General features: G+C 34.8%; 1 protein-coding gene across 5 annotated transcripts in view; it reads left to right on the forward strand.

Annotated features, from left to right (window-relative positions):
- The window catches only part of SSBP2 (single stranded DNA binding protein 2), a 334,150-nt gene that overhangs the window by 284,191 nt on the left and 29,311 nt on the right, over nucleotides 1-20,648 (forward strand). For 3 of the 5 annotated variants that reach the window (XM_050795693.1, XM_050795696.1, XM_050795697.1), the window contains 2 exons: nucleotides 3,887-3,978; nucleotides 9,862-9,910. In XM_050795693.1, coding sequence (XP_050651650.1) covers nucleotides 3,887-3,978; nucleotides 9,862-9,910 — 141 coding nt within the window. The remainder of the gene's footprint in view (nucleotides 1-3,886; nucleotides 3,979-9,861; nucleotides 9,911-20,648) is intronic. The other 2 variants (XM_050795692.1, XM_050795695.1) reach the window with 1 other exon arrangement.

Consider the following 20,648-nt stretch of genomic DNA (forward strand, 5'->3'; position numbering starts at 1 on the left):
AAATAGTTTGGAATCAGGAGAATCTTATGACGTATTTATTTCATAAGACCTGGTATATAAAACATATAAACATATACACTATAAACTGTGAAATTTGTAATAATGGTTAGCTGTGTTTCTTGAGAGATAATGGAAAAACAACTCTCATAACAGACATTTAATCATACAGATGCTGTCCAAGAGCAGAAGATATCTGCCTTATTTTTAGTTGTATTGTAGAAAAAGTCTCTGAAATATTGTCTCTAGATTTATGCGCAAACAAAATACACATTTCTTTTTTATCATAGATATTACTTCCATAACTTTTTGAGCTTAAGATCAGTGTGGTACAGGGGGACAGTAGTTATCTATTAGAACAACTGAATTCCTAAAACAAAGAAATATGTAAATCTAATTATTCTTAGATTATGTTGATTTGAGCAAAGTGCATACATAGAATATAGTTAACATATGATTAATACTTATTGCATATATGAAGAAATAAAGGTTTGCTCCAAATCTAGGCATACTTTTCCCTACCCCTTAATCTGTTTTAAATCTAAATACAGTGGTGCGACATTATTTTTAAAGTGAAAATATATTAGTATCCTTTCAATAAAAAAACAAAACTACCTATTTAATCAAAAAAAATATATTTTCTAATGTCATATATGAAACCAGTTTTCTACTTGGTTTTGTAATAAGATGTACTTAGCTAACCTATGTTCTTAAGGGCAGTAAGTGCTGTGTGATTAACCAAAACTACCCAACTAGTTTTACTTTCTCTAGAAATCTGAAGGATAAAGAAGTTATATACAAGTAGGAACATATGATTTCCAAATAAGATACTTGGAGTGGAAAAATGGTGAGGTGGCAATATATGTATGATAGGCTCTCAGGTAAGGAGAGAGTAAACTGATTCTATATTTTCAGATCTATGATGGGCAGTAGAATTTAGCTCAGTACAGGGAAGAACTTTCTAGAAATTAAATTGCCCAACCATGGAAAGACTTCATAAACTTTCCAAGCAGAATCTGAATAGCCATTTTGTCAGGAATGTTGCAGTGGGAGAGAGATTAGACCAGATGGAATTGTATAGTTGCCATCAGCTTTAAAATTCAGTGATTCTAAATTAGGTCTTCCCATTCTGCCTTTGTTGATAGCACTTGGAAAGCAAGTTGTTATTCCTTCTTTTCTTTCTTTTTGCTTTAGATTATTCACTAAATGAAAATATTTTGCAAATCTATCAAGCATATATTGAAAAATTTTTACTCATTTACTGGGACAATTCAGTTCAACTAGCTCATCGTTCATGGAAGGCCTACTGTGTGCCAGGCACCATACTTGAACACTGGGTATACAAAGATGAGTAACTTAGATATGCTGCCTTCAAGGTACTTACTGTTTAGCAGGAAGTGTAGATACACAAAGAAAAACCGTTACATAATGGGGAAAGTCTAGATAATAAATATACGTAGTTTTTGTGGAGCCATTACATAAAAAGGCAAGTAATTCTGTTAGAGTTGACGGCTATGGAAGCTAGTGAAAAGAGGACTCATTTAAGCTGGTTTCCTATTAACAGTGGTAAAAGAAAAAAAAGAATTAGCAGTTACAGTTTTTGAGCACCAAATACCGTGCTTTTAATTCACTAAGTACTATGACAGGTGCTTTATATTTCATTTTATTCTCCAACAAGCCTATAAGGGAGATAATATTATCACTTTACAAATAAGGATTGGGAGAATCATTTGTCCAAGATCATACACATAGAGAGAGAGATGCAGAGAAAATGGGGCAGTGGCAATAGAGATTCAAACCATTGTCTACCTGTGTCCAGAGCTATAAGGAAAATTAACGTTTTCCTTGATAGAATAAAACGGAGATCTTCTAAGATAAAAAATGAGGGGAAATAAAGCAGAGATCTTCTAAGACCAAAAAAAGAGGGGAGACTTTCCTTGTGAAGCATTTCTATTCTATTTTACCACTCAGATTTTGTTTCCAATGACTAACCTTTATCTCAGAGACCCCTTGCTTGTGCTGCTGCTGCCACCACCATGCCTGATCCATAAGTTAGGGGAAATAGCTATCCTTTTAACCAGTGTCTCAAGTGTGAACAGAAATCATTCTGTTGTCCCATAGCTCACAAATTTGGATATTTAAATAAGATTTCCTTAAAGTAAAAGTAAATAAACAATGAGAATAGCATGTAACTAGGTCATGTCATTTATCAATTGAGGCTTACACTCTGGAGTCAATAGACCTGCTCTCTTTGATTTATTTCCTTATCATCTGAGCACCTACTACTTAAAGGCCAGGGAAGATGAGTTAACATGAGTATAAAAGTCTATTATGTGTTTCTGAACTTAAATCCAGTAGGCTGGAGGGTATGGTTGGGAGGAGGGAATAGAGGTGAAAATTATAGAAAATGAGAACAGGAAAGATAGGCTGGGGCTGAGCCTCGAATAACCTCATAGAGCCATGCTGAGAAGTTTAAATTTATTTGACAGGTAGTGTGGGTCATCATAGCTTCTAAGTGACATGAAGAAGACTGAGTTTTAGAAAGATAGCTCTAGAGGCAGTTTGGAGAATAGATTGGGACCAGGAGAGACTAAATCAGAGAGACCAATTAAGACAGTGCAGTAGTCTCAGTAAGTGACAAAGATTAGTAACAAGAGGAGAGAACTATTTCAAGAGCTATTTCATAGATAGAATCAATGGACTTTGGTAACTGACTAGATATGGGAATTTGAAAGAAAAGGAAGAAACATCAAGGAGCTCCTGGAAATTCTTAGCTTGGGCTATTGTGTGGAAGGTGATAGCACAGAAGTGACTGAGGAAGGCAGTACAAAGAACTCAGTCATGAGAAGATAATGTTGAGTTTACTTTTAGATATGATGTGAGTAAGATGGTATCCAGTTGGAAACAAATCCTATGAAGTTCAATGTATGAGTTATCTGGGAGCTTAGGAAAGACAACATGATCAGATATAAAGATTTGAGATTCCTAACATATAAGTAGTTGTTGAACAAATGGTGGCAGATAAGATTACTCATAAATGTGTTTTATTGAATAGAATGCTATAGCTAGAACTTGGAGAAAAGCAACATTTAAAGGGTTAGCAAAATAAAAAGAGCTAGCAAAGGAAATTGAAAAAGAGTACTCAGAAGAGTTGGAGGAATATTGGTATCAGAAAGCCAAGTGTGAAAGTTGTTGATAATGTCAAAATACATTAAGATAATAATGATAAAATTAACCTTTTTGTCCCTATGGCAACTAAACTAATCTAATAAGATGTACATGTTAAAACATTAAAATGTTTTTATCTGTTGAATACACATGATAGATATTAACAGAAGCTGATTGAGTCATATAATTCATGCATACATATTTTGAGTATACATTAGGTTTTATACATTTTTGTGTATTTGTATATTAATGCATTTCTGTGTTGGACGTGTTATTTTGTGAATAGAAGTTTGCATTTAACTCTTGTGTTGGGTTCACCTGTTTTGTTTTGTTTTCAGACTTTATGTCATTGTTCTGGGTCTGACAATTTCAAACATTGAATAAATCTTTTCTTTCAAAATTGAATTTTGAATTTATGATATTTTTCATTTGAAAATGTTTACTATTGTACATATCTTAGGATATTAATAAAATGTATCGAAATATAATTGCAACTATACCTTAATCATTTAACATGCTCCAGTGGTCATACATATTCACATGATTTTAAAAAGACATAGACCAAAGTAATTGCTAAAATACAAGCAAAAATACAAGAGTGGACCCCTCAGAGAATGAATTACACAGGCCTTATCCAATTGGAGTTATGTAGGGAAATCATTAACGTGCTCTCCTTTCTTTCCCCCCTCCTCTTTGGTTTTGTTTTTTTGTTTTGTGGTAGTCTGACCCTTGGTTATCATTACAGAACTATGGAGGTGCAATGAGACCCCCACTGAATGCTTTAGGTGGCCCTGGAATGCCTGGAATGAACATGTAAGCAATGTTATATTATATATTACATTATTACATAGATGATTTATATATATATATAAATAATACCATATTATTCTATTTAGTAAAGTGTTCTATTTTCTAACTTCAAAAATGACATTAATTCGTAAAACAATTTAAGCACCTCAGCCTCTGTGTGGTATAAAAATGAACTAAACATGAGCTGTAGTGTTTGCTTCATTTTCACAACATAATCTCTTACGTTTTCTTTGTTCCCTTGCAACCTTTACTTTTTTTCATCTCAAGTGCTATAAATAACAGCTTTTAGTCTATTTCATTTTGATAAGTACAGAGTCTCCATATATTATATAAAGTATGAAGAGATGCTAACACCAGGACTTTGACTTAACTCTGTAGAAGTAGATGATTGAATACCGTTATCCTCATTTTTAACAGATACATAGTGATTCTATGAGTGGGAGTTTTAACTCATAAATATAAATATATATATCTATATAGATATAGATATCTATCTTTACTTTTGCTTTGTTGGGACTACTGTCAACACAGAAAGAATTCTCTCTGGTAGTATACTATAATCTCTGTTAAAGAACTTTCCATAGTATAGGATGAATTTTGTTTTGAAAAATTCCAGACACACTTAGATAAGGAGTAAACTAAAATTTTTATTGGAATGGTCTTTCCAACCCAAAGAGAGTAGTTTGTTTCTATCAGCCAATATAATGTAGTTTGTTAAGAAATTTTTATTTTTCATTCCAGCTTGCCCTCCAAGTCTTATATACACAAGGTGCTTGTTAGTGACTCATTAATTCACACGAGGATCAGTTTCATGTTGTGGCCTAAAGAAAATTTACCAAAAATAAGGAAAGTGTTCCATATAGGTTTGTGGGTGTCTCCTCAAATATGTTTCCATCAGTTCGTGTTCTGATTACTTATATGTCAAATTAAACAACTCTGCCATCATTTAATGGCATTGAAGATACACTGTGAAATAAGCGCTTTTGATCTATGTAGGATTTTTTTTTAAGTTTCTGAAACCATTTTCATGGAAAGCAAATTTGCCTGAAATAGAAAATAGGTTAATAGGTGGGTACCAGCTAGGCTTAAAACTAACAGAACAGGGGGAAAGTAGGTCAGATTTTCCTATCACGTCTTTTTACTTTTAAAGTAAAAATGGATACACATGAAATCTGACTCTTCTTAAATTCCTCAAAGGCTTGGCCTTGTATTAATGGTTGCTTCAAAAAAGAGTGAGTGGCATTTTCTGCTTATTATGTCAAAAGCTGAAGCTCTTACCAATAGGATGAAGATATATATAAAATGTACTCACTTGAGATTCTTACTTTAAAATGCAGATTTTAAGGGGTATAATACTGAATACTATGTATAAATGTAAGGAGTATGTATTTTGAATACCATGATCACCCCAGAATGATCATTCAATAAGAATGTATCTAATATCATTTGTACATTACTCTGCATTGTAATTGGTCATACAGCCAACTTTAAATCCACTTAGTTTTGCTTGTTCAGAGAAAAAAAAATTATTTTTATGTGACCATTGAGAGATTAAAATAACTGCTTCCAATTGTCTAGTTTCTTTCTCAGATATACTTAAGCGTATACATGTACATGCATTTAATTTCCTAGACTATGGAGACTAAAAATATGGCCGAAATTTTTAATATGATTACTTTTTGTTGATATTTAGGTTTGGGTGTCTTATTTAAGTTTAATGCCCAGATACTTCTAAGTATTTTTGATTACATTATATTTTACTATTAATATAATATTTCTTTGTAAAGAACCTTTAAGCCTGGCAGACTCTGATCTCCATTTTTTGTTACTGTTTTCTTTTATGTAAGGTTCTATATGCCATTTTTAGTTTTCTATAAATCAGGATTCTTTCAAGGACAATGAAATGTGAATATTTACATTTTTACACTTGTAAATATTTTCCTGTAGTAGGGAAACTTCTCAAGCATGAACGGTCTATAAGAGTATAACTATTATATTGATATTGGCCCCAAAAAAGCAAAGGTTTGTTTAGAGACATAAAAAGTGAAATACATTATCTCCATTGCACTCAATAGGGTAAGCTTTATTGAAATTCACTTTATAATTTATTATCTTTAAAACAAAGTCTAACTGTAATGCACACACACAGTATTCCTAATGTATTTGTAGCTTCATGTCATTGAGGAATTTTGCATATTCCTTAAAAATTGAAGAAAAAGGGATTAGAAGGATATTACCTTAAGCTCTGTCTTGAACTAACTAAACTATTTAAATAACAAAAATATGTATGTGTTAGGAGTTAGGAGGAACATGCCAGAGACTCATATCTGGATAATTTTTCTTTACCTTGTCATTTTTTCTCATTTGCTGTAAGAGTAGGATGACAATAAAAAATTCCCAACCCTGGTCACTAAAGTAATTAAATACTATATTCTAACTGACAGCTGTTTTTGTTTATTGCAGAATAAATCATTTGGAACTAAATTTGGTAACTTTATTGTTTAAAAAACTTTGTTTCCATGCCCTAAACTTAGGATAAATTATATTGTGTCACTTAAAAACTTACTTTCTATGTTTCTGTAACTAGTATCTTAGAAGCAAAAGCTAAATTTAAGTAATTTAAAGTAGCATTTATAAGTTATGGCCAAAATACAAATTTTTAATGCATTGTAGATTATTGTTTAAGGAAATTTGAATAATCATGTATTTCTAAATTAAATACATTTTTACAAGTTGCCAAAGAAGTTAGGATTTAGTATTAAAGTACCCCTAACTCAACTTTGTATACATTTCTATTAAGCAATACTAAGAGGCCAAAAGGATTTCAGAGGATCTTCTTGTTCTATATTATATCCTACAGAATTATGAAGTTTGTGTAGTTATCATTTTGAAGTAAAATGATAATGAATTACAGAAGAAAGAGGATTTTTCAGGCCAGGCATGGTGGCTCATGCCTGTAATCCCAGCACTTTGGAAGGTCAAGACAGGCGGATCACTTGAGGTCAGGAGTTTGAGACCAGCCTGAGCAACATATAGGGCGACCCCATCTCTACTAAAAATACAAAAATGAGCCAGGCATGTTGATAGGTGTCTGTAATCCCAGCTTCTTGAGAGGCTGAGGCATGAGAATAGCTTGAGCCCGGGAGGTGGAGGTTGTAGTGAGCCGAGATCCTGTCACTGCACTCCAGCCTAGGTGACAGAGCAAGGCTGTGTCCCAAACAAAAAACAAAAAAAAAAAAAGAAAAGAGGATTTTTCTCTTTGGTAATAGTGATTGATTTGGTTTCATCAAAATCAGCCTCCTTACCAGAAAAATCAGACTTCTCCACCCAGGTCGGAGTGCTGTAGCACAATCTCAGCTCACTGCAACTTCTGCCTCTCCGGTTCAAGCAATTCTCCTGCCTCAGCCTCCTGAGTGGCTGGGACCACAAGCATGCGCCACCACGCCCAGCTAATTTTTGTATTTTTGTATAGATGGAGTTTTGACATGTTGCTCAGAATGGTCTTGAACTCCTGAGCTCACGTGATCCACCCGCCTCGGCCTCCCAAAGCTTTGGGATTACATGCATAAACTACCATGTCCAGCCTCTCTTCATTTTTAAATGAGGCTAACATGATTCTACTTCAAACCATACTTATATAGAAATTTTCATTCAAAATGATTCCTATGTTATAGTTTGTAAATTACTTTCTTAATAATACTGAGGGCACTCAAAAGGAGTGGGAATTACTGAGCTTAACTAGTTGTTCTAATAGAACTACTCCCTACTGTAACCCTCACTTTATAGAAAACGCTTGTGAAACTTAAAGTATTTTCAAACACAATGATAATGTTAGGAGAAATTTAACTTATCCATGTGAATTATTAATACTTAATAGTAAAATGAAATTTATTATGAAATACATAGTATGTTGGAACTAGATTGGTATTTATCAAATTGAAATATATAATGTTATGACATAAATGTAACATTTAATTTAATACAATTAAATTAAATATTTAATATTTTAACATTTAGGTTAGCATGTTTAACATTAGACAAATTTGAAAATAAAAATACTTTATTATATTTATGCATCTTATTCATACAGTACTTGTTTGGTTATGATATTTCAAAATTATAAGATTATCTACATAACATTATTACATATAAATTTTGCCAGGATCTGCATATGGTGTACTTTTATGTTGTTTTAAGATAAATATTCTCAAGTTTTTTTTACTGTGTTTTATTTAACATCAAAGAAATCATATGAATGTACCTTACTACCCAAATGTTTTACTTAGTCAACACATATCTTATGTTTTACCTTAGATTCTGTCCATTAGGACACTGAATCCTATAGGTAAAATCATTTTTCTAAAGTGTTCCAGTAATTAATTGTAAAATCATCATCATCATCATCATCATCTTGGAGAGGCAACAATTTCCAAAGAAAATCAATACAAATGCCCCTCACCTTCTTTCTCCCTATGCACAAAATTTTATCAAGTCCCCACTGGTATCTTCTATACCTTAAGCTGAATTGGGAAAAAATTCCACTTGGGCTTTCCTAATAGAGCCCAGGGACAGGACTCATTCCCTTCCCTGCTGCTCACAACCCTGGGGAATCTCAAAATGAAACTAAAAATGGTTCTAAATATTCTATGCAAATATGGGTAATATAATAACTAACTTGCACAGCCTCTTTATCTAACATTTAGAACTAGCTTGTCCAACCCGTGGCCCAGGATGGCTTTGAATGTGACCCAACACAAATTTGTAAACTTTCCTAAAACATTACGAGATTTTATTTGTGATTCTTTTTTTTTTTATTAGCTCATCAGCTGTCATTAGTGTTAGTGTATTTTGTGTGCAACCCAAGACAATTCTTCTTCTAGTGTGGCCCAAGGAAGCCAAAAGATTGGACACTCCTGATTTAGAATTTTAGGTTTAAAGTCTCTAGAATCAAGGGATTTTTTAATTTAAAATTTTCATTGTCATAGTGATTCAAAGGAAGGGGAATTTTAAATGACCCTAATTAGAGGAGACTGACAGTAGTCTGCTTTTCATAAGACAGTATTTATTCAGGTACACAACTTAGTACTAAAGCATGAGGACAAGAGACCTTTTTGATTTAACTAATTGGACATTAATTTTGCTTCAAAAGCTCTGTGTCCTTATAAGCTGTGGAATACAGAACATTCTCCTTTACTCTAAAATGAAGTAATATATTGGCATAGATTATCTCCCATTTTTTCTAGGATTTACTCTGGCCACTATCTGGACTGAAATTATGAGAACAAGAAATGGGATTTCCCATTTAATAGTAACTAAATCATCAGTAGCATTGAAAGATAGATTAATAAATATATAAAGTAATCTGTGATACTCTGGTTTTTTTAAAAGGAGGCAACTTTAGATACCTTTTATGTATTTTTATTTGCTTATCGCTTAATAAGAGCAATCATTTCACATATGTTGATGTTTTACAAATTTTATTTTGAATGAGATACAGGAAGCTCTTATATAGATATCACAAGACTATAGTTTATATTTAGTTCATAACACTTTACAGAAGTATGTTTTATAATTTCAATATATGTGTATATTTACTCCTATGAGTGATTACCATCTTTATAACAATAACCATTTAATATTAAAATAAAACTGGGCTTTCTAAAAGCAGTTCAATTTGGGAAGAAAACTTTTCCATGGAAGGATAAAATTGGGGGACTTAATTAATATAAAAAGCTATTAAAATAAATATAAAGAGAGTAATTTCAGTGCCAAACTAGAACTGTATGGTAACCGAATTGTAAATGTTAATATTTTATGATTTGTCATTGATTATTGTGAAACATTCAAAGCATAGGTTAAAATTTCATTTATCAAATTGTTTTGTAGGGGTCCAGGTGGTGGTAGACCTTGGCCAAACCCAACAAATGCCAATTCAGTGAGTATGCATATATATATTTTTTAAGTATTTTGCATTTTGTAACATTTAACAAAAATCACAAAAACATTTTGCTTTTTGGAAGCCTTGCAGGTGGTTGTAGTAACCTTTTTTTAAGTAATCATTCAAAAAGAAGTTTAATATATATTTTAGAAAAAGATGCATAATTTTTTGAAATTACATAATTTTCTTTCACTTCAAGGTCTAATATAAACATGCATTCTATTGTCAACAAGCCTTCCAAAAATAAAAATTGAAATAGTGTGACTTAAGTATATACTACAATAGCCTATAAATAGCGATCTGTATCGCAAAATGGTTTCATCTCCTAAAATAACTATTAATAATCACTAAGTTGCCAAATACTATCAACCTCTGTTAGAAGAAGTCAAATTATTATGATTTCATTTGCTGTATCAGTTACATCTAGGTTTGTTTTCTTGTTGCCCCAGAAAGCATTCGCACATTTACTTTGTACCTGTTAGCTAAATTGCCATCCTTATACATCTCTATATATACCTGACATCTTAGGAATTTTCTTTATATATTTGTTGCAGTGGTTTGATGGCACAAATATTTATCTATCTTAATAATGTCACAGAAATATATGCACAGGTTGAAAATTAAGCTATCGGTCTTAAACTTAATATGATTTTAATGTTGTGATCCTGGAGATGTTTTTCCTTCTTGTCTTTAAACCTTGAGTTCTTTGATATGTGAGAGAAGCCTGCAGTGTACATCTGTGTAGTATGTGCACTGCACAAAGGTTCCTGGGTCAAGGGAGTCAGTAGGAGAATGAAATACAACCTGTGATCCCCTTGTGAAGTCAGTGGTCATCTACCCAAAGAGGATGCCTTTTGCTAATATGTACAAAGGTATCTTCATTGACTAGCAGTGGCCTTAATGTTAAATGAATATCAAACTGATCCAATGTTTAAGGTTAGGGTGTAGGAAGAATCATCCTAAATTCATTACTATTTTAAAGCAGGAATCACTTTCAGCTCAAATAAGTAACTGTCATATATTTTTTAAAATGTTAATTTATGTTCTCTGCTTTTCTCTTAATTTTAATAGCTGTGATGTTTGCTAAGTAACTGAAATTATTTGAAGTGAAAAGAATGATGTTGCTTCCATTTGAGTCTTCAGTGTACTATTTAATTTCAACAAACCTTTCTTCTAAAATAGTGTCTTGCCAGATTGTGTTGGAATAGAATACCTTTACGCCTTCAAAATTCTTTTAGTTTGCTTATATGTTTAGAAGAGTTTGCTTCTTACTATCTGTTAGCTTCTTACTATTTGACTTAACGAATTCATTCAAGATTTCACTTTAAAATGAAAAGTGTCTAGCAGGTCAAGATACATTTATTTTAACTTCCTATTTAAATACCGATACATAATAAGAATGCAAGAAAACATTTTTTGTAACACAGAAAACTCCAACAGTCTTCCCAGTGCCAGAATCTGGAAAGAATATCCATTATCTGCATGTCTTTTGAAACTAGATGGAAAAGCACAACCAGTGGCTCACCTTAACTTTGTAAACCTTCCCACCTAGAAGCACAAAAACCCTTCTCATATTCCTCATTGTCAGGTCAGCCAGTCATCGCTTTACTGCCCATTGCAGGCAACCAGAGTACAAATCACACCCACCACTACCCACCTCTCTAAGTACTTTCTTTTACATACTCATCCGAAGATTCTATCTCCCACAAGGCACCTAGGAAGGTAGACAGGGTTTGAGCAGTTGATATTGACAAGGATGTTGCATCGTACCAATGGGGTATATTATCCAAGTAAACAGTATAAATGAGAAGAGAGCTCTGTGTTCTGATGACTTTTAGTTTTTTAGGTACTCCATCTCTTTAGGATTTCATAGCGCTGGGCACTGTGGGTAGGAGAATGCGCTGTAACACATTAGCAGTTCTGCATTATTTTAGACCCTGGGAAACATTAGCAATTAGGGTAAAAGCTGTACACATCCACCTGCTGTCCACCAGTCTGAAATGGGCATTTGATCAGCACACGTGTAGGCAAGTAATGGAGCTGAAAGCAGTCTCCTCCATGAATATATATCAACTGTGCAAACATCTACCCTTACTCAAAGTATGTGAATAGGGAAAAGAAGTGGAGGAGGCCTATCGTTTTCTTTTAGAAAGAGAAAGTAGTCATCATTCTGAGCATGCAAAGGAGAAGTATGCCTCTGAAAATGACCATTATAAGAACAAGGAAAAAAAAATCATAGATAACGGATGACTTTCTAGCAAAGACATAGGGCTTCTATGAAACAGAAGCAAAAAGTATTAAGGAGGTATTTTTCCCCCAAAACCATTGATCATTTTGTGGTGACAACTTATCCAAATTATGTTGAATTCCAAGTTTCTTAGACTTCCTGCCCATATTTAATATTAAGACACTTTTCAGTTTGTATCACTACAGTTAGTCTCTGACTCTTCAACGCAGCATATTAAAGTAGTTGTTTTGTTTTTGCTGTTTTCAAATGTTTTGTTTACTGTTTTTTCTTTTAAATGTTTATTTTGAAATAAGTTCAGATTTAAACATTGCAAGAGTACTACAAAGAATTTCCATATACCCTTTGCCCAGATTCCCAGTTGTTAATGTCTTACCACATTTGCTTTATGATTTCCTCTCCTTACATAAACATATTTTTAGACTGTTTAAATTTCCTGAAACATGATCCCTAAATACTTGCATGTATATTTCCTAAAAAACTAACACATAATTTTTATAACCCCAGTAAAATGATCAAAATAAGGAAATCAACTTTGATGTAATGCTATTTTCTAATCTATAGATCTTATTCAGATTTCACTAATTGGCCCAATAATCTTTTCTGACAAAAGAAAATCTGAATTTACTTGTTACATTCATCCTTCATGTCTCTTTGTCTCCTTTAACTTGGAGCAGTTTCTCAGCTTGTTTTTGTTTGGGGCGGGAGGTTTGTTTGTTTGTTTTGGTCTTTCTTAACCTTGGATTTAAAAAACTCCAAGCAAGATTATTTAGAATGTCTATAATTTGGTTTTATCTATTTCCTCCTGGTTAGATTTAGTTTATACATATTTGTCAGGGATACTACAGAAGTAATTTTGTAGTTTTTGGCCAGGCGCGGTGGCTCATGCCTGTAATCCCAGCACTTTGGGAGGCTGAGGCAGGTGGATCACCTGAGGTCAGAAGTTCGAGACCAGCCTGGCCAACATGGTGAAACCCCGTCTCTACTAAAAATACACTGGGTATGGTAGCAGGCGCCTGTAATTCCAGCTACTCTGGAGACTGAGGCAGGATAATCACTTGAACCCAGGAGGCAGAGGTTGCAGTGAGCCGAGATTTTGCCATTGCATTCCAGCCTGGGCAACAAGAGTCAAATTCCGTCTCCAAAAAGAAAAAAAAAGAAAAAAAATGTGTTTTTCTCATCATTTCAGGAGGCACATGATGATTTATCCCATTATTGTTCATCTTAATTTTGATCATTTAGTTAAGGCGGTGCTTGTCAGGCTTCTCCACTATAAAATCACTATTTTTCCCCTTGTACTTATTAACTTAGAGACACACTTTGAATGTACAGTAAGTCTCCTCTTCCTCCTTATACTTTCATCTGCTATTTTGGACATCTATTGATGATTCTTGCTTGAATCACTTTTTTACTTCGTTGGTTGTCAAATGGATATTTTGAATTCTGTCTTTCCTTCTCCATTTATTAGTTAGCTAACTATAACAGTTGCTTTTTCTTTTCCATTCATATTCATTTATGTATATAAGATATATTTATGAATTATTTTATTCTCTATGTTTAGGATGCTGAAATTGTTCCAAGTTTTCCCTTTTAAGCTGGATCACTTAACCTTTAAACATGTCCCTATTATTCTCTGAGCACTTTGAAGCTCTTCTTATATTTTCCCAGTTTTAGCCCTGGAAACAGCCACTTCTTTAAGGAGCTTGGGGTTCTTTTAGTGGATATTGGTATTTAGAACCCACTAGAGTAATACAACTTTTAGACCCTCTCAACTAACAGAACTAGGAAATATATCTATGTGTATACACATAGCCACACACATCTATACCTTTACCTAATGTGCATGAGTGCACACTGATGCTTCCATTTCAGTCCATCCCTACAGGATTCAGTCTAACCTTTCTACTTTCCATGTTTATAAGTCACTTCTCTGAAAGTATGAAACCTGTTTGTCATTATCCATAATATATGTGTTTATTGCCTAATCTTTGTCCACAATTTTGTCATATAAAAGTGTTTTGGTCAAAAATATTTTTGGCACTCTTTTACATGACAGCAGGAAAAACATTTTTAAGGGCAAACTCATATTTTTAATTCCGAATAAAAGTTGTGATTTTTATTTTTAATTTTCTTACCTCTGAGCATTACAGTCAGTATTGGTCTCAGATTCTTACTTAGAGGTTTATTTACAAACTCCCTAATTGTAACTTTTCATTTTTTATCTTTATTACAAAGGATTGTGATCTTTGGCTAAGCAGCAGGTTCTGATCATTATCATTTTATTGAAAATAGACACTTTTGATTACAAGGTCCAGAAAACCAACCAAACTAGACTGGTACTGAAAAAGAGTATTACTGGATCATGTATCTGAAAAGTCCAGGTATATTTTTGGTTTTGAGCACATTTGGTTCCAGAAGTTTAAATAATGTCATCCTGAGTCCCATCCAAGCCACATGGAGAAAAAATAAGGCAGAAATAGTTCCCCAAAGAAAATTAAAGGAATGGATAGTAAAAGAGGGGATAGGCAAAAACAACAAATGTTCAGTGTAGCATTGTATTCATTAATTCGCTTACTTGTTAGAGGAAAAAGAGAAACTCCTTTAAGGAAAATATAAAAATCTATTAATAGTGATTAAGCTGAAAAGAAATATGAACACACTACTCCAAATAGGCTCTGCTCTATACAAATAGGTGCTCATTTTTTTAAAAAAAGCACTAAAATAGAGTAGAATATTTTTAATTTCATGTGGTACAGATAATGTCTTGATATTATCTTCCCTTATTTCTAGTAAACCAGTGCTTGTAAGATAGCTTTAAACTTCACAGTTGAAGAAAGGCACTTATCTAAAATGTTACAGATCATTTAACAAAATGAAAGCCCTCTGCCCTCTACCAGAGCACCACAATCATGGGTATTGGGACTCAGAACATTTCAGAATATTTGGATTCTCATCACAGCTTTTGAGTGATCTGTCTAGAGTAGCCAGACAGTATGTGTGGCCCTTAATTTTATTCTCTGTCAAATAATAAGTTCTTCGAATTCTGTATTTCTGACTTTCTAGTCCTCTAATTTTGCTTATCTTCTACATCTTCATTTTTACCTTTCATTTCATCTTAATGGGTATTTGATATAAAGTATAAGGTAGGGTTAGAAGGAGGATTTAGGATAAAGAGAAGGAAAGAGTTGAAGGTGATTTCAACTTTTTGAATCCAGGTAGGTAGGAGAATGGGAGTAACACAACTGAGCTAGGATCATAGGAAAAGCAGCAGGTGTAGAGGTAGGCAATGAGGTTTGGGGGCTTTGGTTTTTGTTTTTTTGAACGTTAAATTTGAAGTATTTGTAGGACACCTTTGCTTCTTCCACAATGTCTAATGCGTATTTCTTTCTTATGCTTGACACATTATAATTAGGATCTGTGATGTTCAACCTCAGCTAGGTCCTCCCTGATGCTTTACCAGCAGTTTGTTTCTTTCACTCTTCCTTAGCTGCTTTTCTTGTCCTCCTCAGTGAATACTATTGCAATTCTTTATTCTCATTCTGCACCTACATTATGTTTGGCGCCTTCTCTATAAGCTAAAATTGTGTCGTATTTTACAAAGGAGAAGAAGAGACCATTAGATCCAAATTTCTTCAGATTCTGCCCTTTACTTCCAATGTTATCAGACCTTTAGTCACCCTTCTTCCTTCTTATCTCCGAAATAGAAATATACATATATTTTTCTTTTCAATTCTGACCCATCTATTCTCTCTCTCCCTTTATTTATTTATTTATTTTGAGATGTAATTTTGCTCATGTCACCCAGACTGAAGTGCAGTGGCACAATCTCGGCTCACTGCAACCTCCACCTCCCAGGTTCAAATGATTCTCTTGCCTCAGCCTCCCGAGTAGCTAGGATTATAGGCACCAACCTCCATGCCCAGTTAACTTTTGTATTCTTAGTAGAGACAAGGTTTCACCGTGTTGGCCAGGCTGTTCTCGAACTCCTGACCTCAGGTGATCCACCCACCTCGGCCTCCCGAAGTGCTGGGATTACAGGTGTAAGCCACCACGCCTGTCCCTATCTATTCTCTTTATTCTATTTCTTGTTACTTCTTTGCATATCCTACTCATTCACTCTTTCAGATGAGTCTTTGGTCTATATTCCTTTCCATTGACTGGAACTTTCCTCTAGTGCCGTGCTGTGAACAAAATCCCAAGACAACCTGAAAGCCCTAGTTCTCCACTCCTCTAGAGTTGGGAGGGGTTACCACTACAAAACTTCTCTCAACCCTTCCTCAGTCTCCAGCCACCATCCCGTGTCTCCCACACTTCCACTCCCTCACCACCTTCTCCTAGATAATTAATTTCTTGGCCTTTCTGTCTTTTTCATCACCATGTGGCAATGAAGTACCTGAAACATGACAGGTAATGAATGGAAGTTTATTGAATTTACTTCTCAACCCATTTCAATTCCCACGAAAGTCCTATTCTGAAGGTTATTAGTGACTTTCTACTTACCAACCAAACACAGTGACTTACTTTCTGTCCTCATCGTACCTAACCTTTGAGATATTTGACTCCTTGGTTTTGTCTTAATATCTTTTCTTTTTTCAGTTTAATAATGTTTCTTTAGTTTTCCATATATTTATTACTTTTTTATTATTTATTTTTAGGTGTATCACAGAAAGGTAAAAATCTTAAAAGCCTGACAGCGTTCAAGAATAAACCCAGTTTAGATATTTCCTAATCACTACATCCACCTCCTTCTTAAAAATCTAGCTTGCTTGACTTTTTATATTTCTCCTGATTTTCATGCAGTCACATATCCACCATTCTCTCTCTCTCTCTCTATCTCTCTTTTTTTTTTTTTTTTTTGAGGGAGTGGGTCAGGACAGGGTCTCACTCTGTTGCCCAGGCTGGAGTGCAGTGGTGCAAGTGGTGCAGTCTCAGTTTACTGCAACCTCCACCTCCTGGGCTTAAGCAATCCTCCCACCTCAGCCTCCTGAGTAGCTGGGACTAGAGGCACATGCCACCATGGTTGGCTAATTTTTGTTTTGTTTTGTTTTTTTGCAGAGACAAGGTTTTGCCATATTGCCCAGGCTGGTCTCAAACTCCTGGGCTCAGGTAATCCTCCCGCCTCAGCTCCCAAAGTGCTGGGATTACATGTGTGAGCTGCCATGCCTGGTCTCTACCCATTCTTAATTGGCAATGTTTTCTAATTATATTTCTTGGCTGCTTTTTTTTTTTTTTTTTCATTTTAATGTTACCATGTTGTTTCAACTACCAAAAACTAGTTGAATCTTAGATCAAGTATCTTGTCCAGCACAAAGTAGAAATTTATTCAGTTGAAGCTATATCGTTAGTCCTGGTCTCTGATATGTTCTAGACCTGTGTTTCTAAAAGTTTGTTTATCATATCTATCTCAGTGTCTACTGGTGCCTTCAAATCCAATAATCAGACATTTCCCCAAACCTGCCCCACTCCCTGAATTCCCTATGTATAAATGAGTAGCACCATCATCTACCCAGTCACCAAGTTGAAAACCTAGGAATTATCTTAACTTCTTCCTTTCTTTGTCTGCCATACCCAGTTTGTCACCAAGCTCTGCCAAGTACTTTGTGAAATGACCCTCAGATTCTCCTACTCCTGCTTATCTTTATCAGCACTGCCTGTCACTCTTTGTCATCTCTTGCCTGGATTTTTTCCAATGGTCTTCTAACTTGTATTCATATTCCATGACGCCTCTAGATTTATTTCTCTAAAACATAAATTTAGGGCCAGGTGTGGTGGGTCATGCCTATAATCCCAGCACTTCAGGAAGCTGTGTCAGGAGGATACCTTGAGGCCAAGAGTTTGAGTCCAGCTTGGACAACAAAATGAGGCTCTGTCTGTACAAAACATTTAAAAATAAAAAAAGATTTTAAAAACATACATTTGAACGTGTCTCTATAAAACCCATGACTCCTTACTTCCTACAGCATAAATTCATTCATAGTCTGACTGTGCAGCCTCACCCTTTGCCACAACCCCCTATAAGCCCCACACTATAGCAGCTATATAACATAGCATAGCATTTTCCAAATAAACCATGATTTCTTTTCTTTCTTTCTTTGCTTTTTATAGCAGTTCTTCTCTTTGTCTTTCTGATGGGCATCTACTCTCTATAAGTCCCAGCTGTCCAGCTCAAATATGTCTTCTGTACCCACATGGTACTTCTACCTATATTGTTAATATTTTACGTCCTTTACACTACTAGTGCTAGGGCTAGGAGCCCAAATGCTGATTTTTAATGAAGACATCAAAGACTATGAAATAGAAACAGCATATGCCAAAATTAAAGAGCTTGACAGGGCAAAAAATTGAAAGAAATTAAACAACTAGTTGAGATAACATTTTAAAAAGTATTTTTAAATGTTTATTATATTTAACTGTTTGAAGGAATCATGAAGAAGGAGAAATTAAAAATATAAAAGGAGGCCAGGTGCAGTGGCTCACGCCTGTAAATCCAACACTTTGGGAGGCCAAGGCGAGTGGATCACGTGAGGTCAGGAGTTTAAGACCAACCTGGCCAACATGGTGAAACCCCGTCTCTACTAAAAATACAAAAATTAGCCGGACATGATGGCAGACACCTGTAATCCCAACTACTTGGGAGGCTGAGCCTGGACAATTGCTTGAACCCAGGAGGCAGAGGTTACAGTGAGCCAAGATCGCGCCACTTTACTCCAGCCTGGGCAACAAGGGCGAAACTCCATCTCAAAACATAAATAAAAAGAATAAAATAAATAAATAATATAAAAGGAGCAAGGACTTAAGAAGGAGATACTTGGGAAAAAGCTACCTTTGGAAATAAATAGAAAGTTTGTTTTTTCCTATCTGGGATGAATACATGAAAATTTAAATCTATAAATAATGGAATGTTGAGCTGAAAATGAAGGTAAAGCAAGAGCGCCGATACCTTCAATGTATGACAGGAAGACAGAATATTTACTCAGGATGGTGTAATCACCATGATTGCCAGCTCACAAGAGTCCACTGTTAAATATTCAGGAATTTCATGAGCTGTTTGTTAAACCACTGTTAGCTTAAAATTTGCCATGTGGAAATATTTACACCACAGTAACTGGCAAATACTATAAATCAGGGCTTTTTGTCCCCCATGAAGTTTACTGGGTTTACTGATACATTACCAGTAAGCTTCAAGGCTTTCATAAAGGCTGAGCCAAAAATGCTTCCAGATATTAGTTAAGATGAGGTGGAAGTTGGAGAGCATGATTACACTTTGGATCTTGTCAACCTTGTTCTGTGTTTCTCTCCAGGAAATCTGTGCTTTAAAACAGAAAGGTTGGCTGGCTAGAGGGTGATCAAAGAAATGGAAATTAACAAAGTAGGCTTTATGATAATAAATTTAAGACATTGGAGTGAGAAATAAAATGTTGACAGTGCCACGAAGCAGGGGCAGAGGCAATTTAGTCATAAACTAATAGAGAAATAATGTACTAAGTAAACATGGTGGAATTGTGATCCTAGAAAACCCTGGTTGGAATATAGAGTAATTTTTGTAAGTATCATGAGGAAGAAGAAAGATGTCAGGCAAGGGAGTTAGTTGTTCAGTAAAGAGTCTTAGGATATGACCATACTCATAAATGGAGGAGAGGGGAGTATACTGTAAAGTAAAGGAAGGTAGTGAACTGTAAATTCCAAAGATCTAAAGGCTAATTAGATTGTACCTTAAAGTTGCTTAAGAATGATGATAGGCAATATAGAGTGACAGAAGAACATGAGCCAAGTGCTAAAAACAGAGAGAGATGAAATTGGTCCTAGGAGCCAATAGATAAATTGGTGATTTGGAAAAGGCAGACTCACATTTAAATAAGGAGAAGTAGGCCCGGCACAGCGGCTCACACCTATAATCCTGACACTTTGGGAGGTCAAGGCAGGTGGATTGCTTGGCTCAGGAGTTTGAGACCAGCGTGGGCAACATAGAAAAACTGCATCTCTACAAAAAATTAAAAATTAGCCAGGCATGGTGGAGCACACCTTAGTCCCAACTACTTGTGGGGCCAAAGTAGGAGGATCTCTTGAGCCCAGGAGGTCGAGACTGCAGTGAGCCGTGTTTGTCCCATTGCACTCCAGCCTGGGTGACAAAAAAGACCTTGTCCCCTCCAAAAAAATGAGAAGCAGAGGATGAATGGTAGGTAGATAATGAACTGAAGGGGACCCAAGAGAGCAAAGTTGTATTCATTCACTAAATGAAGTAAACGTTTACTGCCTTAAAAAAATCTCAGTACGCAGCAGAATTAATTCTCATCCCTAGTGATGCTGGGCATTCTATCAGTGGCCATCTGCAGTGCTGAATTACTCATAGGCAGACCAAGCAGGGCCTCGGGGACATGTGTTCTGTGCTTAAGGCAAAGCAGGAACACCAAATACGGAGGAGAAAAGCTTTTCAAATAACTTAATATTAAATATTAAATATTTCCAAAAAATCAAATAATTATTTATCAA

This window comes from Macaca thibetana, chromosome 6, assembly GCF_024542745.1.
Source record: "Macaca thibetana thibetana isolate TM-01 chromosome 6, ASM2454274v1, whole genome shotgun sequence".
Taxonomy (NCBI): Eukaryota; Metazoa; Chordata; class Mammalia; order Primates; family Cercopithecidae; genus Macaca; species Macaca thibetana.